This window comes from Mustela nivalis (genome assembly GCF_964662115.1).
Source record: "Mustela nivalis genome assembly, chromosome: 3".
NCBI lineage: Eukaryota > Metazoa > Chordata > Mammalia > Carnivora > Mustelidae > Mustela > Mustela nivalis.
In genome coordinates, this window is record NC_139022.1 from 120,920,792 (window position 1) to 120,942,121 (window position 21,330).

Genomic DNA, 21,330 nt, shown 5'->3' on the forward strand with positions numbered 1-21,330 from the left:
CTGGGTGGCTCAGTGGGTTGAACGGCTGCCTTCAGCTCAGGTCATAATCCCAGACTTCCAGGATCGAGTCCCACGTTGGGCTCCCAGCTCCTTGGGGAGTCTGCTTCTCCCTCTGCCCGTCTCCTCTCTCACGTGCTCTCATTCATTCTCTCAAATAAATAAATAAAATCTTTATTAAAAAAATGGACTTAAAAGTAGTCAGAAAATACTTCCTCCGGGTATTAGCCAACTACTGGGAGACACCACAGCAAAACAAGAGGAAGAAGAGTAATCTAACAGAACAATCATACAATTGGCACAGGGTAAAACAGATAAAAGATGCCAAGAATTAGCCCTTAAATGTCCTCCTGTAACCACCACATGCAATAAATTAATCTTTCTCCTACAGATTTAAAAATGTGTGAATTATGCACATTTTTGGGCAAACTAAAAAAAGTCAACAGAATTCGTCCTTTAGAAATTGAAAAAAGTCAACAGAATTCGTTCCCCTTTAGATGAAGAACCCACGTTGAGAAAAGCTGCTGCAACATGTTCAACATGCCAGATTTTACCAGTAAAAACTGGGCTAAAGTGGATAGCTGGTCTAAACACTTGGAAACACGCCTACATGGTCATAATTATCATCTGTTATTAAGAAGCGGGAAGTTTTAAACATGTAATGCTCAAAATGAAAAATAGATGGGTTAACTCCAAGAAGCAGATCTATTTGGAGAGGTAGGGAAGGGATTTTAGGATAGTATTTGACACTTTTTTTTAACTATATACACTTATTTCTTTGACAAAGTATAAGAAGGGTAAATAACAGAAAGAGAAACAGTGCTACTTTATTAAAATACTGAGTTTATTTCACATGTATATTTTTGTCTCCCCACCATTTCCATTTGTCTGACCACCACTACTACTATGTCCTATCATAACATTCCATACATACTTAAAACCAAGCAAAGGGTGGAGTTCCATCTTTAAAAACTAAACAGGCATTTTGGACAACACATTCTTGGCAATGGAACCTGGACAACATTTATCAGACACGGTAGGGAAAGTTCTCACTCTGCATTATAAAAAGGACAGCCAGATATCAACTGTTACAGAAATGAAATAAGACGGAAAATTTTAACAAACTGTTTAAACTATTTTCTTAAAGAGACTTCCTCCACTGCCAGAGATCTTGAATAGCCTGGAAAAAAAAGAAATGCGGTTAAAGAACCACAACACTTCATAGACACCAATAAATTAAACCATGTCTCTTTGTACAGTTCAACATATCTATTTCTCATCTTACCACCAAAAAGGTTCACTACATAATTAAAAACTAATTTCAACCAAATATATACTCAGACGTAATTTATTTCAAATACTTCAAATCAGACTAAAATCATGTGAATCTTTGTAATTAGAGTCAATGGTACTAGTATGTACCTAAGAGCTTAGATAAATGAAATGCAAGAGTAGGTAAGCCAGATAGGCCAATGTAATCTGCTTTAGGGCTGCCAGATTTAACATGGAGAAATACAGAACACACAGTTAAACACATTTATTTCTAAGCCTATGGGACACATACTAAAAAAAATTATATTTACTTGAAACACACCAGATTAACTACTCACACTTGCTCTTATCTGGTTTGTTAAATCACTGAATACCAGTCTTCCAAGACATAATCTGTTTTCCATTCTTAAAATCTAATGATTTGATGTTGTCTACTGACAAAAGAGCATCTTTGTCCATTTCTCTGTCCTCCTCTAACACATGATGAAATTCTTACTTATTCTCATGCTAGTATTAACATCCATGTAAAAGAATCATTATTCAAATGAGTCTTGGCTAAGTATAGTTATTAATTATCCACTTCAAGTTGGCATTTCTTTTCCTATTCATAGATAACCTTCTTTTTTAAAGGCATCTTGAGATGCCCAGCTGCTCAGTTGGTGGAGCGTGTTACTCTTGATCTTGGGGTTGTGGTACAAACCCTGCAATGGATGGGAGGTACTTAAGAAAAAAAACCTTTAAAACTATGAATAAAAATAATAGCCTTAATGTTTGTCAACTCTACAGCCTTTAACAAGTTCCTTTTAAGACAACAGGAGTACCTTAGAGTAAGTTTTTTGAACTTCTCTGCATTTACATAATCCTACTGCTAAACGTAGGCTTTATTCAATTAACCGTTTAAAAATGTCACTAAGGGGGCGCCTGGGTGGCTCAGTGGGTTAAAGCCTCTGCCTTCGGCTCAGGTCATGGTCTCAGGGTCCTGGGTTCGAGCCCCACATCAGGTTTCTCTGCTCAGCAGGGAGCCTGCCTCCCACTCTCTCTCTCTGCCTGCCTCTCTACTTGTGATCTCTGTCAAATAAATAAATAAAATCTTTTTAAAAAAAAGATCACTAAGAACATTTAGAATCTTTTCTTCAGAAGTATGATGATTTCCAGGGCTTCAAATAGGAGTCTTGAAAAATACCATTACTCAACAGCCACAGGGTTTCAAACACAAAGGAACGGAGTATCAAACATGAGTAAGTCTCACAAAAATCCTCCCTCAGTTCAATATAAATGCTGAAGAACAATCTCATGACACTCAAGTCAAAAGAAACATAGGATGCCACCGGGGCAGTGCTATGCAGAATATAAGGACAGCAAAACACCTTTTGTAGTATCATCACTGCTTTGAGTAAACATTTTATCTTTACAAAAACATTCACCAAAATTTCATCTGTTGTTTCTCCACAAAAGGCAGTACAATTGTTTTCATTAACTCTTAATTCAAGAGCGTTTGCAAAGATTTGCTAGTATTTCTCAAATCCCATCTGGAAGGGATTTTATTAGCCAAATCCTCAGAAGCAACTCTTTTTCACTAGAAAAACTGCACAAGCAATGGAAAAAATTGTTTATACATTGTGACCTGTATCTGTAAGTATGCTGTAAAAACATGAGGCATATTAATAGTTTTGATAAATCTATGTAATAGTGAGAACTACTTTTGAATATTGCAGAAATTTCATTCTTGCACTTAAGAATAGGCTTTCAGTCTTAGACTCAGAAAATACTTCTGAAAGCAGGAATTCAGTCATTTCAGCTGCCAAGACTGATATACTGGGTGGAAGTCCTTTACATCTTCGGTTATTTTTTCTTCCCCTGAACTGTTCTTAATTCCAGGTTTATTTCACCACTTCCTTTGGTACTAGTGGAAGAAATCTTTTGTTTTGTGCTTCCCTGTTAGTAAATGCTGGTTTACATCTTACTTTCCACTACACGATATTGAACTAATAGCTGCATACTGCAGTTTCACAAGATTTTTGTGTAACAGATGTCCACTATTCAGAAAATTCACACTTGTACTTTGGGGTTCAAATATACACAAACAGAACAGCAACCAAGAGTACAAAACTGAATTTCATCATTTCACAGCCATGTCAATTATGGCTGACCTCATAAATAGTAGTGTTGAAATACTGAATGGGTTTCAAACTGGACATAAACAGTACTGCCATTTAAGTCATAACTGGCAGAAAATAAACTCAAACTGACAAAATTTCCTCGTTTACTGAGAAAAGTTGAGGCTTGGGGATTCTTGACAAAAGCCGTTTAACAGAGTGTTCTGTATATAGAAGACGCCTAGGAACCTTACCTGTTTTTATGTTTTCCTTTATAATCTGAGTCAGCAACCATAAATAAGACAATAAAAATAAATGCATTTTTTTCTATTGACAAAATAACACATAATACAAAACTTAACAGATGACTCAAACTAAGATATCAAATATCAACTACAATTTGGCTTCTTGCTTCCAGATTTTACACTTTAGGTTGATTTCAGCAAAATGTGCTTCCCCTAAGACCTATGCAGAAAATGGTCTTTTCTGCCAACTCACAAGAAAGCCGAAGTCCAGACTACCTCTAGTACTCAAATGGAGCAGCAAGGAAACCACAGAATACTACTTCCTTAACCAACAAAGCACCAAAATTAAAAGTGAGTTCAGGAACCAAAAAGATAATTTACCCACTATTATCAAAAGCTGAGAAAAAAAGAACTGAAGAGTTATCTTCTCAATCTCTACCAACTAAATCCTTAAAAGTTTCCATGTATTTAATCTTAAGTATTGTCTGTGGTTAGGAACCTTTTAAAAGAAGCCAATACTTAAATTAAAAGAATAAGTAAGTCACAGTAAAATATTTGGTCTTATGTCCTGAAAATTCAGTTACCTCTTGGTCAGTCATCCGGAAGCAATTCTTCACATAATTGATGAACTTGGCTTCCACTTTGGGAAGAGAACCACCCTAGGAGACAAAAGCATTATTAAGGTTAAGTACAAAAACACTGTTTTTGAGATATTATGAAATTCCTCACAGATTTTCATGCTATTTACAAACATCACTAGTTCATTTCTTATCAATTCAACTCTTTCATTTTAATACTATTTTTAGGCCAGAAACACCTACTGGGCAACGAGATGTAAGAGCTAGGTCTTCCATTAAGGAGAGTTCATGATGTAATGTACATTGGGTGTAAGACTGATGAATCACTGAACTCTACCTCTGAAACTAACACACTGTGTTAATCAATTGAATTTAAAGTTAAAAGGGGGGAAAAAACCTTAGGTCTTTCATAGTAGTCCCATACTACTATGTTTATCAGTCTCTAATTCTCTCCAATTTTAGACGATATGTTTTGTCTAAAAATACAAAATATAAGCTACACTTGAGATTCTTCAGACCCTCAAATGTCAACTGCCTGACTACTATATTATATATACCACCCAGAACCAAATACAAAACAAATGTATATCCTTTTTTGAGTACCACATACAAAGAAATCGAAATTGTTTTAATACTTACTAAAAACCTAGGTTCAGCACAATGCTAGCCTGGGAGTCAGTTCAGGACGTTTATGAAGTCGAATGGAAGGGAAAATTAGCCCCACATTTCACTAATTGTAACTTGGAACCTCCTTCATCAATTATGGATATGGGGAAGAAATCATTAATACTACTAGCACCAAATTATTTTCAAAATATTTCATCACCAAGTATTTCTAAACATAGCAATTACCGCAAAATACCCTTAGATGTTCATATTCAACACTATTTCTTAATTATCTTTTTTACACTAAGTATATCCCTTTTGTTTCCTCTTTTTATAACTAAATTTTAATTTTCATTTAACCTCAATTTTCTACACATTTTAAAAGATCAAGGTCTCAAAATGCCAAAGGAATCATGGCACGAACAGTTTAGGGATCAGACATACGGTGTAAAATAGTTAAACTACCTCTATAACCTAGAAAATAAATCTTACTGTATTTTCCAATTTTTAAATTATTGTCACATACATTCTTATTTGATTCATTAAAATATTTATTGAGCAGCTAGGGAGATACAGAAGTGATTGAAACATCGTCAAGAGTGAGGCAATTGCACACATAATAGAAAGCCAAGTGTAAGGGGTCACTGAAATCACAACAGTCAAAAGAAATGTGCTTTAGGAGATCAAGAATGAGATTGCTTCCAGCCTGGAAGGGGGTGTGGGTGGGTGGCAAATCAGGAAAGGGAATTTGAAACTTCAGTCTGGATTGTTGATGACAGTCAGTATGGACTATATTTGTCTCTCCTTTTCCTCTCTCCCCAGCTTTGGGCTTAATTTACCAGTAGTGCCCAGGACTGTTCAATTCGCCTGTAATTAAATCAAGGAGATAGGACCATATTAAAATGGGGGGGGGGGAATCTAAAAGATGTCATTTTAGCATTGTATCCAAGGGATAAAAATAAAGCTGTGTTACCAGAACCTAGAAAGGTATACCATAGAAACAAAGCATAAATGAACACATCCTGGTTCTAAACATTATTTTTCCAACTGACTCTTCACTGCAGAAGGACATCTAGCAAAGCCAGGCAAAACTTAGAAAGCACAGAAAAAACACGGGGAAAGGAGAGTCATCAACTTTTCATCACCATCCCGTCTTTACTCTCACTAACTGGGGTCTTACATCGCAATTCACAGAATTATAGAATTTCTCAAATGTTTCAAAACATTTGAAACTATTTATTCCATATTCTACAAGTCCAAGTTCACTAGGGTTTAGTTGAGCTCACCAATCAAGCAACACGATGTGAGCTAACTTCTCACATTTCCACTAAGACAAAAGGCTTTTAAATTTAAGCGTTATTAAAGATTCAAGATATTTTCACATATATTGACCAGTAATATCTCAGTATAAAAAGCAAACAGAAAAAGACATTTTCTAATTTGCTGGAGTCAGTCATGACTCCAGTATTTTTTTTAGCTACACCACCAAGCAACAACACTGTCTCCACTTTTCCAGTGGCTTACAATTTTATAAAACCCAAACGCCCTCTGCTGGTTCTGTAGCATCTTACAACCAAAAAAACAAGCAAAGGAATCTAGTGAACTTTTAAAATTAATATATAATGTATTATTTATTTCAGGGGTACAGGTCTGTGAATCATCAGTCTTACACAATTCACAGCACTCACCACAGCACACATTTAAAATCAGAATGAACCTTAAAACAAATTTAGTTGTATTTCTTTTATAAAATAAAAGTAAATTCAAGTACATACCAAAAAAAAATCATGAAATTAGAAACAAATGTGAAAAAACAAGTAATCCATTTCTGAAAACAAAACATCAGAAAAACACAAAAGGGGTAGGTGTAGCAAGAAAAGAAAAAAAAAAAAGGAGCAATCTAGTTCCAAGCCTTCACAACAGTATTACCTTAACATAGGGAAGAATAAACCTATCTAGTTCTTAAAGAAAGATCCTTTTACTCACTTTTTCTATACTTGCTTGCATTTTTGCTTTAATGTCTTCTACAGAACTAGGTCCTTTCGGTGTCTTGGGAGTCTTTTCCTGTTTTTTGAAAGATTCTTGACCCTGGGCGGGGTGGGGAGGGGGGGGAGAAAAAAGATGAACTTCAAAAGGTCCTTAAGAGTATAGCTCTTAAGACCCATCCCCTATCTACTTGGTTTTTCTCAAGAAAAATCCCTCTTATTTACCATCCTTCTTTATAAAATGTACAGAGTTGCACTGTTATTTCAAATTAACATCTGAACAACTGTTTTTTATCCTTAGTATCATCCCTTAAGAAAGGAGTACTTTTGAGCTTGCTTTTGTAAATTCAACACCAGATCTGTTGTACACTTAGGTAAACTGAGAGGAAACCACTTAAAGGTTTCAAAATTAAAACCCAAAGGCCCCAAGAATGAAGCAAGTAAATGCAGCTTGATATGCTGAAGGCCCATCCTGCAGCTTCTAATAATCTCCAAGCCCAGGTACTGTGGTTCTTTTAAGCTGTCAACACAGCTAGGGTGAAAAACTGTACCATGCCATAAAATACTTTCAACAAACTCCTTACAGGACACAACTGTTTGTAATGCAATAAAAATCTTTCTGTTAGCATCCTCCTCCACTAAAATGCCAACAGTCATACATAGGACAGTAATTACTAATAAGCATACTTTGGCTCTTTAAGACACCAATTACAAGGGTTCTCCAAACAATGTCAAATTTCAGACTAGCTTCTTCCACAGGAGAACTTTGTAGTTTTTTTAACTACTACAACGGAAGCTGCATTTATGTGTATGGTGTCACTTACTTTTGTTCTTGGTGTTGATGGTTTTGAGTCTTTTCCATTCTGGTTTGATTTCTGTGCATTTTTGGCTGGAGTATCTCGTACAGACTGCAATTAGAAATTAATCTTAATCACTGCCCTCTCCGAAACAACAGATAGGAGTGCAAATAAAACTTCCTTAAAACTATATATGTGGCAGTTAAGCTAAGACTAAAGCAGTTATTCTGACAAAAGGTGTAAAGAACTAGTAAAGTGGGAGGAGGCCCCATGGATAAAGAAAATAGATCATTCTTCACTACTAGGAAAGTTTTTAGGATGACAACCCTACTCAGGACTAAAGTAAGTATGAGATCATCAACTCCTCCCAAGGCAGCTTTCATTAACTACAAAAGTGAAAAGCACTAAAAAATTTCCTACATTTCTGTTATTAGCTGTTTCGAACCTCATACCATTGTATCCTACTTACTTTCTTTACTGGAGCCTTTTCTTCAGCTTCCTCATCATCAAAATCATCATCATCATCACTACAAATGAAGAGAGTTATTAATACTGACTCAATGCACTCACATAAGCCAAAAAACTATGTAGAAATTGGATGAACCTACAAGTTTTGTCTATCAAGACAATAACTTTCAGACTTTTGGGGAATGACAAAAAGAATCAGAAGCAGGATCTTAAGAGCTTTCTGCACGTTCATCTTCATTACAGCATTATTCACAATTTCCAAGAGGTGAAGCAACCCAAATATCCATTAACAGTCAAATACATAAGAAAATGTGATATACACAAATTAATGGAATATTCATAGTTATTACTACAATATTCAGATTTTTGGGTAAGATTTGAGGGAGACAGAGCAAGCATGGAGTGGAACCCTCTAAATCTCAGGACCCTGAGGATCATGACTGACCTGAAATCAAGAGTCAGACACTTAAACAACTGAGCCACCCAGGCGCCCCTGGAATATTCACTTTTTTTTTTTTAAATAAAGACTTTATTTGACAGATATCACAAGTAGGCAGAGAGGCAAGCAGACAGAGAGGAGGAAGCAGGCTCCCTGCTAAGCAGAGAGCCCGATGTGGGGCTCGATCCCAGGACCCTGGGATCTTAACCTGAGCCAAAGGCAGACGCTTTATCCCACTGAGCCACCCAGGCACCCCTGGAATATTCACTTTTAAAGGAAATCTGTTACATGCTAAACAAAGACGAACCTTAAAAAGAACAGTCACAAAAAGACATACTACATGATCCCACTTAATGAGGCATCAAAAGTAATCTTTATACTCCTAAGAATCCAAAAGTGGATCGGTGGTTGCCAGGTGGCTCCAGACAGGTGGAGAATGGTAGAAAGGAGTTTTCACTCAGTAAGTATAATTTTCAATATTAAATAGGTAAGAGTTTAAGATTTATTACACAACAGTATAAATATGGTTAGCACTCCTGAACTACACACTTAAAAGATGGTTAAGATGATAAACACTGTTCTTTTACAAATAAATGAGTTAAAAAATTGGAGTCATAGTTTAAATAATTAAATTAAATAGAAACATATCTTGTATTCACACATCAGTAGAAATATTCTCAAGTGGCAATTCCAAAATAATCTATAGATTCATCACAGTCCATAAAGTCCCAACTGACTTCTCTGTAGAAAATGATCCTAAAAATTTGTATCAAAATTGAAGAACCTGAAGCAGCCAAAACAATCTTGAAAAAGAACAAAGTTGGAGGATTCACCTAGTGTTTTCAAAGAAACCCACAAAAACTATGAAGCAACAGAAATCAAATTGTGTTTTACCAGCACTTAATAATACACACACATTAATAAAACTGGAGAGCCCAGAAATAAACCCACGTATTTATAGTAATTGTATTTTCAACAGTGATCACACTGTTAATTCAATGGCAAAGAAGCCTAACAAATGGTGCTGGGACAACTGGAAATCCACATGCAGAATCTTAAGTTGGTCCCCCTAACTTCACACCATACACAAAAACGGACTCAGAAATCTATCAAAGATCTAAATATAAAACATAGTAAAGATTTCACTAGAGTTGGCAATTGCTTCTTATGTTAATACCAAATGCACAAGCAGCAAAATAAATAAAATGGACTTCACAAGTCATTAAAAACAAAAAACTTAAGCTTATGTGACACTGTATGGTCAACCATGCTTCAATTACAAAGAAGTCAATGAGGATACTAAAAACTTTTGTGCAAAGGATACCACTCAAGAGTAGAAGACAACCAACAGAATGGAAGAAAATATTTGTATCTGATAAGGTGCTTGTCCCAAAACAAAAAATAACCTCTTACAACTCAAATAATACCAAGACAAGTACTAGTAATACTACAACATGCATGATTCTTTTAAGACTCAAGACATCAATCACATACTATATGTAAAATTCCATTTACAAGAAATATCCAAAATAGGCAAATCCATAAAAGACAAAGTACATTACTGGTTGAGTAGAGCTGGAGAATATAAAGGTAAGTTATATGGTTTTCTGAAGGAATGAAATGGTCTAAAATTGTGGTGATGACTGCACAACTATGCAATGTAAGAACCACTGAATTGTGCATTCTAATTCTAAACTGGTGAATTTTAGGGAAAAATTTGAAAAGTTCATGTAAGTATTAGCTAATAGCAAATCTAATTTATATTTTAATTACCTCAAAAACTAACTTTTATACTAACCAAAATTTTTTTTCTTTTCCACACTAGTTTCTGAATTAAGCAATTTCATCTACTTGCACCAAGAAAACACCCATCTTTCCAGAACTGGATTTACCCCAGTTCTGGAAAGATGGGTGTTTTCTTGGTGCAAGTAGATGTAAATTAAGGACTGCCAAATATCATGTAGTACAGGCAAAGCTATATATACACTGTCCTTAGTGATTCTGTCAATTTTGGCTTTAGAACCCAATCCCTGTTATGTTCTTCCCCACACTAGAAACAAGATGACAAGAATTTCTATAAAACCAATTATCACAAGCAGTTTTATTTAAGTATCCCTACTTATACATTTATCTGACCACCCACCCTTTCTTCCCTTATATGAAAACTTAGTAATCTGAGCCTTGATTAACATCTGTATATATTTATTTCACTCCTCCCTCACTACCCAACTTAAAGACACAACTTAGAGGAAACATGGAAGAACACAAACTCTTCTACACTGTGGCTGTATCAAGAAACCCATTTTGGGGTGGCTGGGTGGCTCAGTGGGTTAAGCCTCTGCCTTCCGCTCAGGTCATGATCCCAGGGTCCTGGGATCAAGCCTGGCATCAGGCTCTCTGCTCAGCAGGGAGCCTGCTTCCTTTCCTCTCTCTCTGCCTGCCTCTCTGCCTATTTGTGATCTCTGTCTGTCAAATAAATAAATAAAATCTTTGGGAAAAAAAAAGAAACACCCATTTTAAAGACAGGAAATCTTTCGAAACCCAAGCAGAATAAAGACAACAACGAGGTCCCACTCCAAAGCCTTCCTAGAAGGGATTGTTTCCTCACTGAATAGGTTATTGGACATAAACAGTAAACCTACACAAAGGCAATGTGAGGTCAAGGACTAAGTAAAAGTCAAAGCACATATACCATTCGGGTTTCTCATTTCTATTTTAAGTCCATTTCCCATTCTTCTCCTGGGGTGTATCATTTTAATTCTGACTAATAAAAACTATTCCCTAAAGTAGTTAACAGTGAAACAACAACTATATTGTTTCTAAGTCTGATATGCAGGTAATCCTGCATTTTTTTAAGCATTCAACTCTTTTGTCTTTTCCTACTTTACAGCCTTCACTGCCATGCTTAAATGGCTTCTTTAATAACTACCAGCTTGGCTAGTTGAGGTTACTGAAAACCTAACTCTCCTATTTGATCATTACCTAGTATGTGTTTGACCTTAAATTCTTCTTGAATTATGTTTATATATATATACATATATATATATGTATATATATGGACCAACCTGGGAACTCAGGAAAAAAGCTGACAGATAATTAAAAGTTCAACTTATCAAAAGTTACTGATATTACTGCACATAGGAAAGACCAATTACAAACAACATTTTATTTTTTAGGTGCATATAACTCTACCTCAGCCTGATCATGTTTAATAGACCTATCATTAAATTGTTTCCACCCCAATTTTAAATCCTCCAAGAACATCCTTATTCTTTTTAAATACTGTATTTACAGGAAAGAGCTCAAAAGAGAATGTGACAAAGAGAGACAGGGTGCCAGTAAGCACACACACATGAGCACCCACGAGCAGGGGAAGGTGCAGAAGCAGATTCCCTGCTGAGGAGCCTGATCCCAAGACCCTGGAATCATGACCTGAGTCAAAGACAGACACCCAGCTGACTGAGCCACCCAAGCACCCATTCTTCTTCTTCTTTTTTTTTTTTCATTTATTTGACAGAGAGAGATCACAAGTAAGCAGAGGCAGGCAGAGAGGGAGAAGCAGGCTCCCTGCTGAGCAGAGAGCCCAACATGCAGCTGGATCCCAGGACGCTGAGACCAAGCCCCAAGCCAAAGGGAGAAGCTTAACCCACCGAGCCACCCAGGCACCCTCCAAACACCCATTCTTAATCTCTTTTAGAAGAATCTTATTTTACCACTAAGGACCAAAGAATCCTAAGCCAAAATCCTTTGTGAGGGGAAAAAAATCATGAAGTAACAACTTACAAATGAATGTAGCTGGAATTATTCAGATTCTTTCTACCCAAACCATTTATCATATAGCATTCAATAAAAAACATACCAGCAGACCTGTTATCACAGGTTCACTAACTCTTCCTCAGAAAAACACTAGTCAGGGCGCCTGGGTGGCTCAGTGGGTTAAAGCCTCTGCCTTCAGCTCAGGTTAGGATCCCAGGGTCCTGGGATTGAGCCCCACGTCAGGATCTCTGCTCAGCAGGGAGCCTGCTTCCTCCTCTCTCTCTCTGCCTGCCTCTCTGCCTACTTGTGTTCTGTCAGTCAAATGAATAAATAAAATCTTAAAAAAAAAAAAAAAGCTAGTCAAATACATTTGGGAAATACTGCATATTCTTTTAAAATCTGCAATACACTGCAGCATTGTAAAGGCTCTTAATCCCGTAACATTCTTTAATTCAGCTATTTTAACCCAAAAGAACAACCACTGGCCATTTACCCTTTAATTATATGAATTTCACAGGACGACTCTAGTAAATAATTTCCATAAACTAACCCCCGGACACCTGTCAAGCTTCTAAGAGCATACTTATACTTACTCTTCATCATCATCGTCATCATCATCATCTTCATCATCATCTTCATCAGCAGCAAGTTTTACTTTTTTCTTAAAGGAAAAAAAATATATATAAATATATACACCCTTATACTCATGAACAAGTACTAGCCTTTATCACAAACTAAAGGCCAGAGTAAGATATCCGCCATATTTCACCTACCTGAGGAACCTTGCTACCACTTCCAGGGGCAGAACGCTTTCCAGATATACTAAGGAGTTTCACGTCCTCTTCCTCTTCATCTTCTGACTCTGCATCTTCCTCCACAGCTAAAATAAATTTATTATCCACTATTAAAACTCAAGTGACAAGGAAGAACTCAGGAAAAAAAGGCGTAACATACAGTAGTGAGCATTTAAAAACAAAAATCTACTAGAAAAACAGCAAACGGCACAGAAATTTTTTTTAAAAAGGACTTTCCAAGGCTAATACTCTCCTAGGTTTTAATGGGGGGGCGCTTTTCCAGTTATTTCCATGTGAATGATTATGAAGACAAGAGTATTAGAACTACTGAACAAAGTTCAAACAGGGAACAAAGCAACTGCATTTGAGAATGAATAGCCTAATACATAATAACATACCTACTAAGTGCTGTCCACTAATATGCACAGGCCCTGAACCACATTTCAACCGTAAGACCACAGGTGGTGTTATTTCAAAGCCCCCAAGGGAAACCTAAAAAGGAGAAAATTTTTAAGGTTAAATGTTCAGTATAAAAACCTGTTCACGACAAACTTGGAAAAATGTTTGCATTAATAGGCATTACAGGCAAACGCAAGCCAAATGAACAAACCAGTGAACCCGTTTTTCCACTTCTGACAAACAAGTAGCAAACCACTATGTTCAAGCATTGAACATTCAACCCCACAGTGAAAGAAGACACAGCTACTGCTACTAGTAAGAACCAAAGGAAATTCCTCCTTTCTAAGTCCCTGGTCTAAGTTAAATGACATCTATTTTAATACAACAGAATCGGACCTTGACATAAATTCCCAAGTTTAAGTGCCCTTACCGTTGGCTGTACAGACATTTTCAAAGTTGCCAATGTGACTTTAATTGGACTGCCTTCATAATTCATTGCCTCTGCTTCAACAATGTGCAATTCATCCTTTGCACCAGCTCCTAAACTGACCTGTGAACAAAAAGAGTACTTCAGCTTAAGTTTGCATTTTACAATCCTCCAAAATTTGTCTTCTAAGAAAAAAAGGCAATTATAAAACTATTATTACCACTGATAAAAAAACTTTATTGTGCACAACATTCAAGTTTTATGTCGCCTTACCAATCAATTTCTAATATCTGATACATTTGAATAAATGCATAGAAATGTATTTGATGGCATAGTGGTGGTAGGTATCAGTTACCCACAGTATGGATCACCTAACATTTACTGGCCGCCTATCACAAATTAGGCAGTAAGGCTATAGGCCTTACTGTAGAGTACAAGAAAGATTCATCACTGTCCTAAAGGGTTTTATAATGCAGCCAAAGAAACAAAGTACATAAATATGGAAAGTTGAACATTGGTGTGACTGAACTTCACATGATGACCAACTGAGAGGTATAGATGCCAAGTGCACTATCACGTATATATACTACTCAGTTATAAAAAAAATATTATCAAAGTGTTAAGTCACAAAAAGAAATAGGCTGTTAACAAGAAAAAGTTTATTTTGGAAAATGTAAATACCGTTCTTAAAGATAACTGGTGCTCATTTTCATCATTATCCACTTTAAAGTGATAATCCTTGTCAGCCTTTAGTTCACAACCTGTAAATAAAACAAAAAACAACAAAGAATATTACTGAAAACTTTAAGGGAAGATGACTGAACAAGTTTTCTACTGTTCTAGCTACCAAAAGGCAGGGCAGAAGTAGCTCTTCCTGGATTTCTTGAACAATTGTCTGTAAACATCAAATAACATCCACACATGGCTTTATAAATTCCACTTTCCCACTATACTATCTCATTTTTTACTACACTACTATTACCACTTTTGGTAGAAACAGGCCTGAAGACCGAGTAAATCTGGAACTGAAACCTGTATCTGAAACTAAGTCTAATATACAATATTGATAAAATCCTACTATTTAAAAAAGATGAATTATCTACCTAAGCACCCAAGTGGTAAACTGAAAAATGAGAATGGTTACACGAACACCTACATGAACAGCTTATACTTATGAGAAAAACTACAAATGTAAAAAGAACCGAAACTTACTACAGGGATCAATATCCCTATCTGAAGTTAACAGAAATGATATACATTAAATTATGCTCAGAAATTATATTTAAGAATAGACATATACCAGGGATAGTTCAGTAGAAAAGATTAACACAAAAATATGGCATAAACTGATCAAAAATCCTGGCTATTCAAAAGGGCTAGATATAAAAACCTTAATGTACAGTGCGAGCTATCTACTCCCATTCCATCAACAGGCCATCAGATAACATTTTAACTAAATGATTCCATCTAACTGCCATCTAACAGTTACTGGTATACAGACGCCTCAATGTTATCTCAATTAACAAATCTCAGCATGATATATAAAGAACAAACGTGGGGCAGGATTTGCACTTACTTCAAAGCCTGACAAAAAATAGAGCTTCGACAATTTCATGAGGACTGAAAACCAAAGCTGGGCTCTTTCTACTATGGTACTGCGTTCTGGAGAGGGGAGGGAAAGATTCCTAAACAGTACTAGCCCTTATTGACCCTACACACGTATCCCATCTTTTCAAAAGAGCGGTTTGCTCAACGCGTTACAGAGGGCAGTTTCCACCAGCCTCCCTCCAAAAATAAATGAAATAAAGCACCAGCTCTAGAGGCAAGGGTCTTGGTTTAAATCTGCAAGCACAACCTTCGTTAAGTCACTTCAGTTCTGAGCATCAGCACCGTCATCTGCAAAGTGGGCTAACTCAATCTACCAACGTGAGAACAAAAAAAAAGCGCTCTATAAATGAGGACTGCCATCACAGACTTTAAGCACTGAACAAAGACTCCCACAATCTTGGCTCCACCAGCCACTCTACCCAACATTTCCCGCCCAAGAGCTTCAATTAAGCCCCAGGATGCCGGGCTCCGGGGTGACAAGACACCAGGTAGACCCGGATGTAGTGCCCACACCCCCTCCTTCCCCCAACCACGTGGCAACCACGTGCTCCCAGCGGTTGCGGCCTCCCCACGCCGGGCCGCGCCTCCCCTCCCCCCGCAACCGGCCGAGGCACCGGGGCTAAATATCGGCCCTAGAGCTCCGCACTCCTGAGGCCTGAGGACAACGCCAGGCTCTAAATACCCTTGCCCCCCAGAAAACAGGACCATGCCCCACCACGGATTCCCACAACCTCCAGCACCAAGGCTGGGCCCAGCATGAAAGACACCAGCCAAGAATCACAAGCCTACGAAATCACACAGCCCAAGAGAAAATCATGCCGGTGGCTCTACCGCGTGCCCCCAAATAAAGCCGAATCCTCAGCCTGTTGGTTCTACGTTACCTCAGGCCCCGGGCCTCGGATCGCTCCTGCTCCAGGCTATAGGCAGCCCCTCCTTCCACCGCTTCGAGCTCCAGCTCTCCTTTTCGGACCTCCCATTTCTTAGGCTGCAGGGCCCCGGCACCTCGCTTTCCTCCCTCAGGCCTTCCAGCGTGCCTAGCTTTCTCTACCAGCCCAGGCCTCAGGAAGATCCCCGCCCCCCCACCTCAAAGCCACCAGGCCCTGGACGGCCTCGCCCCAACCTCCCAGCACTTACCGAAAAGATAGTTCTGGGGCCTCAGGGGGCTCATGTCCATATCCATCGAATCTTCCATGGGGTGGTGGCTCGCACTTGGGTGGGAGAGAAGGCGGACGGAAATAAACGACTACTGTTCACAGAACAGCCGCGCAGGACGGAATCACACCAGGGAAAGGACGCGGGCTCCCTGCGCACATATATAGCATCGTGAAGATCTCGCGAGAGCTTCCGAAGTCCCGTCTCCGCGCGCGTGCTCGGGAGCCCCCCTCCCCCGGACGGTCCGTCTCTCGCGCAAGCGCTCTTCAACCCCACTCCTTTCCACCTCGCCCCCCACCTCCTCCAGGTACTTCGCGGGCTCCCACCGAGCACGCGCACTCCTACCCCGGCCCCACCCCTCCGCCGCTGCCGCCTGTGCGCACGCGTGCTTTCCCCCGGTAGCGCGCGCTGCCCGGTTCCAACCCGTCCACGTCCTCTCCGGCTCTGGCGGGCCCGCCTAGCGCCAGTATTCTGCGCAGCCCACCCTGCAAAATGGCGACGGCAACCTTTAGCTGTGTTAGGGAGGGAGGGCGAGCCGGTTGTAAATGAGCCAGAGAGCGGCTCGGTTCACCTTTCTCCATCACTTCGTGCCTCTCAAGTCTCCAGACAAGCATAACCACCTCGGGATTTTGACTTACCTGAAGGTTTGGGCTCAAGAGTTCATTGTTTCCCCAAAGTTAAAGCTTCAGTTGCCAGAAACAGTGGATTACTGATTATTTCTTGGGGAGAAAAGATGTAGCTGCTGTTCGGACTTACTCAACTGCTTTTATAGCTCTTTCCTTTCTGAGGAGACATCTCTGAAGTTGAAACCTCTCATCTTGATATCATTTGGGGGCCCAAAAGGGCTGAGTGAGCCTCTTCCATACGAACAGGGCAGGGGCTAACCCTGGTTGATTTTGCCAGACACAAGATTTATTTAAAAGGACTACATACCCACAATATGTCCCCATGTAAGATCTGTGAGGCACATATGACTATTCCCACTCTGGAGACAACAAGTGCCCAAATGGATGAAGTGGTAAGACGGATGTTCTAGCTCCAAGTCCAATGCTAACATCCCTCTGAAAAGAGTTTGGAGGGATATGTGTGGGTCCCGTCGCTGAGGCAGTGCCATTCTTAATCTTTAATATTGCTACGACTGTTCTGCCCTGTGAAGAAAACATACGACTTAAAAGAAATGCAGAGGCCTCAATTAGACTCTTTGGGAGTGAGTCTGGAAATTATTATTCTCAACAAGCTACATCGTGACGGAGGATCCCGACCCCTGGAGCCCCCGGACACTAGTGCGTTTTTAAGGATTCCCCCAATTAGCTTGTTTACATCAACAGATTAAATAACAAGAAATTGTGGAAAGAATAAAAATAGTAAGAGTGGTGCCCGACCTCCTTTTCTCCAAATACAATCTAGTTGGGAAGAAAAACTGTAAAACAGGTGAATCAGCTATTAACTAACAGAATCGAAATTCTAAATTTGGAGAAATCAGTGAAATTAGTATGTGAAAGGGAACAAGTTGTTCCCCACCCCCAAATGAAGAAGAGTCTTCACCAGTCTGGTTCTTGGATCTTTTGATATGCAGATTATGGCCAATTGCTAGAGAAAATCCTGAGACTTAGAAGGATATATATTTAAAGAGTTGAGAAAGGCTGAGAAAGGGAGGGAGGACTAAACAGAGGATTAGAGATTATTTAAAAATAAAATCTTACAAAAAAAAAAAGATCTGGGCAGGAGAAAGTCTCAAGAGGAGCTATAGGAGAACGGAGAAAGAGAGCTTAGTATTCTTTAAGCCCATGCCAGTATAAATTGGAACTACTTTGTACTTTCTGGATTCTGGACCATGATTATTCAAATGCAGCTCTGCACAGAGCCTGAGCCACGTGGGAACCATATCTCATGTTATATAAACAACTACATTTGTTCCTTAAATATTTTAAGCACCTAATCTAGATACTATCTCATGGAATCAAGCAGTTAAAAAAAAAAAAAAAAAACTACTTACTGCATTTTTTCAGATTTACAAACATAACAAATGCTCACTTCTTAAAATAAATTAAAATTATTTAAGTCTATACAAAGTGGAAAAATAAGAGTGCCCCTCTTTCCACATTCCCATTCCTATTCCCAAGGGTTAGTCACCCTTAATAGTTATGTGTGATTTTTTTGCCTTCCAGATTATCTACCTGTCTATACAGAGAAAGAGAGATGATATAGTTGGAGGGTCTTCTGTATTTTTTTTAATTCAATTCGGATGATTCATATATTGTTCAAGTTGCATTTTTCAATTTGCTTGCTTTGTTCAAGAATATATTTTGGAGGGGTGCCTGGGCGGCTCAGTCAGTTAAGCATCCAACTCTTAATCTCAGTTTGGGTCTTAATCTCAGGATTGTTGAGTTCAAGCCCTGAGTTGGGCTCCATGCTGGGTATGGAACCTACTTTAAAAAAAAAGAAATTTGGGGCACCTGGGTGGCTCAGTGGGTTAAAGCCTCTGCCCAGGGTCCTGGGATCAAGCCCTGCATCAGGCTCTTTGCCCCCCAGGGAGCCTGCTTCCTCCCCTCTCTCTCTGCCTGCCTCTCTGCCTACTTGTGATCTTTGTCTGTCGAATAAATTAATAAAATCCTTAAAAAAAAAAAAAAAGAAAGAAATTTATGTGGCGCCTGGGTGGCTCAGTGGGTTAAAGCCTCTGCCTTTGGCTCAGGTCATGATCTCAGGGTCCTGGGATTGAACCCCACATGGGGCTCACTGCTCAGCAGGGAGCCTGCTTCCCTTCCTTTCTCACTGCCTGCCTCTCTGCCTACTTGTGATCTCTGTCAAATAAATAAATAAAATCTTTTTTAAAAATTTTATTTATACTTAAATAAATATATATATAAACACACACACACATATACATATACATATACATATATATTTAAATACATAGAACATTTCCCCACACTAGTACATAATATGGATATAATTTACTTATCCATTCCTCCATTGATGGACACTAAAATTATCTCCATAATCTTACTATAAGAAATAAAGTTTAGTAAATATTATGGACTGAATGTGTGTGTGTGTCCCAAATTCATATGTTAGAGGCCTTAACCCTCAATGTGACTTTATTTGGAGACCAAGCTGATGGGGAAGTGATAAAGGTTAAATGAGATTATAAAGATGAACCCTGATTCAATAGTGCTGGTGTCCTTATAAGAAGAGGAAGAGACATCAGAGCTTGCTGTCTCTCTCAGCTATGTATATAGGAGAAGGCAGCCATCTGCAAGCCAGAAAAGAGCTCTTTCCAGAAACTGAATCAGCAGGCACGTTCACTTAGCCTCAAAAGCTAAGAAATAAATTTCTGTGGTTTAAGTCCCCCAATCTGTGGTATTTTGTTATGGCAGCTTGATCAGACTGCTATAGTAAGAATATTTGTACATATATCCTTATGGATGTCTAAAAGTAGTTTTGTAAATATACTCTAAGAAATGGACTTGCACAGTAAAATGGCAGCAACTAATTAATTAATTAATTAATTTGCGATGTAAGCAAATATGCCTACAAACATATATACACATAACTACATCTTTTTGTTAACATAAATAGGGGCACACTTCATATATTGCTCTCTTAGCCTGTTTGGGCTGTTGTAAGAAAATCAGTACAGATTGTGTAGCTTATAAACAACAGAAATTTATTTCTCACATTTCTGGAGGCCGGATGTTCAAGATAAGGGTTTCAGCATGGTTGGGTGAGGATCCTCTCCAGATCACAGATTTCTTGTGTCCTCATATGGTGGAAGGGGCAAGGGAGCTCTGTAGGATCCCTTTAATAAGCACACTAATTCCATTCATGAGGGCTCCATTTTCCTGACATGATCACCTCCCAAAGGCCCCACCTACTAATACTATCACCAACAGGGGTTAGGATTTCAACATAGGAATTTTGTGGGGACAAAAGCCTTCAAACCATAGCAATTATTCCTCAACTCCCCTTCTTGATTTCATGTAACTTAGCTATCTTTCCATGATATATTTGAGATCCAATGCTTTCTTTTTAGGAGTTGCATAATAGTACATAGGATGTACGTATATATTATTGGTTTAATTCCAGGTTTTATTTATTCCTTCATTTGTTAACACATTTTGTGATGGAAATTTTCAAACTTTACAAAAATAGAACATTATGATGAATACCCATATACCCATCACTCAGCTTTAACAGTTATCAACATATAACCACTCTTGTTTCATATACACCCTCCCACTATTCGTCTCCCCCTCTGCTAGGTTGTTTAAAGAAAATCCCAGACATGTATATTTTCATCTATAAATACTTAAGTATGTATCTTTAAGAGATAAGAACAATTCCTCAAAACGTAAACATAACACCATCATGATCAAAATCAAAATTTTAAATAGTTACTAATATTATGAATTATCCAGTTCAGATTTCCCTGATTGTCTCACAGTTGGTTTGTTTGAATAAGGATGCAAACAAGGTCAACACATTATGCAGGAAAACGTGTTTGTCACTTAACATGTCCCTTTATCCTCTGTATTTTCTGTAAGTTAGCAGACAGATCTGTAGCTGCTTTGTCAAATGGTTAGTGGTTGCCACTAACTACATGTGGCTACTTAAGTTTAAATTAGTTAAAATTAATTAAAATGTAAAAGTCAGTTCCTCAGTCTCACTGGCCAAGTGCTCAATAGCTATGTATGAGATAGCACACAAAAAC

The 21,330-nt window shown here is 38.3% G+C and overlaps 1 protein-coding gene across 2 annotated transcripts; it reads right to left on the reverse strand.

The window, feature by feature from the left end:
* Positions 1–820: 820 nt before the first annotated feature.
* NPM1 (nucleophosmin 1) lies at positions 821–16,986 on the reverse strand. Of its 2 annotated transcripts, XM_082726130.1 has the most exons (11): positions 16,602–16,986; positions 14,541–14,620; positions 13,863–13,982; positions 13,432–13,525; positions 13,013–13,119; positions 12,833–12,900; positions 8,046–8,103; positions 7,604–7,687; positions 6,781–6,882; positions 4,195–4,269; positions 821–1,177 (listed from the first exon to the last, which is right to left on the reverse strand). In XM_082726130.1, the coding sequence occupies exons 1-11, from the start codon at positions 16,657–16,659 to the stop codon at positions 1,139–1,141; spliced, it is 885 nt and encodes a 294-aa protein (XP_082582256.1). In that variant the 5' UTR covers positions 16,660–16,986; the 3' UTR covers positions 821–1,138. The 2 variants fall into 2 exon arrangements, with proteins under 2 accessions (XP_082582256.1, XP_082582257.1); XM_082726131.1 differs by lacking the exons at positions 821–1,177; positions 4,195–4,269 and adding an exon at positions 5,328–5,661.
* Between the last annotated feature and the right edge of the window lie 4,344 nt (positions 16,987–21,330).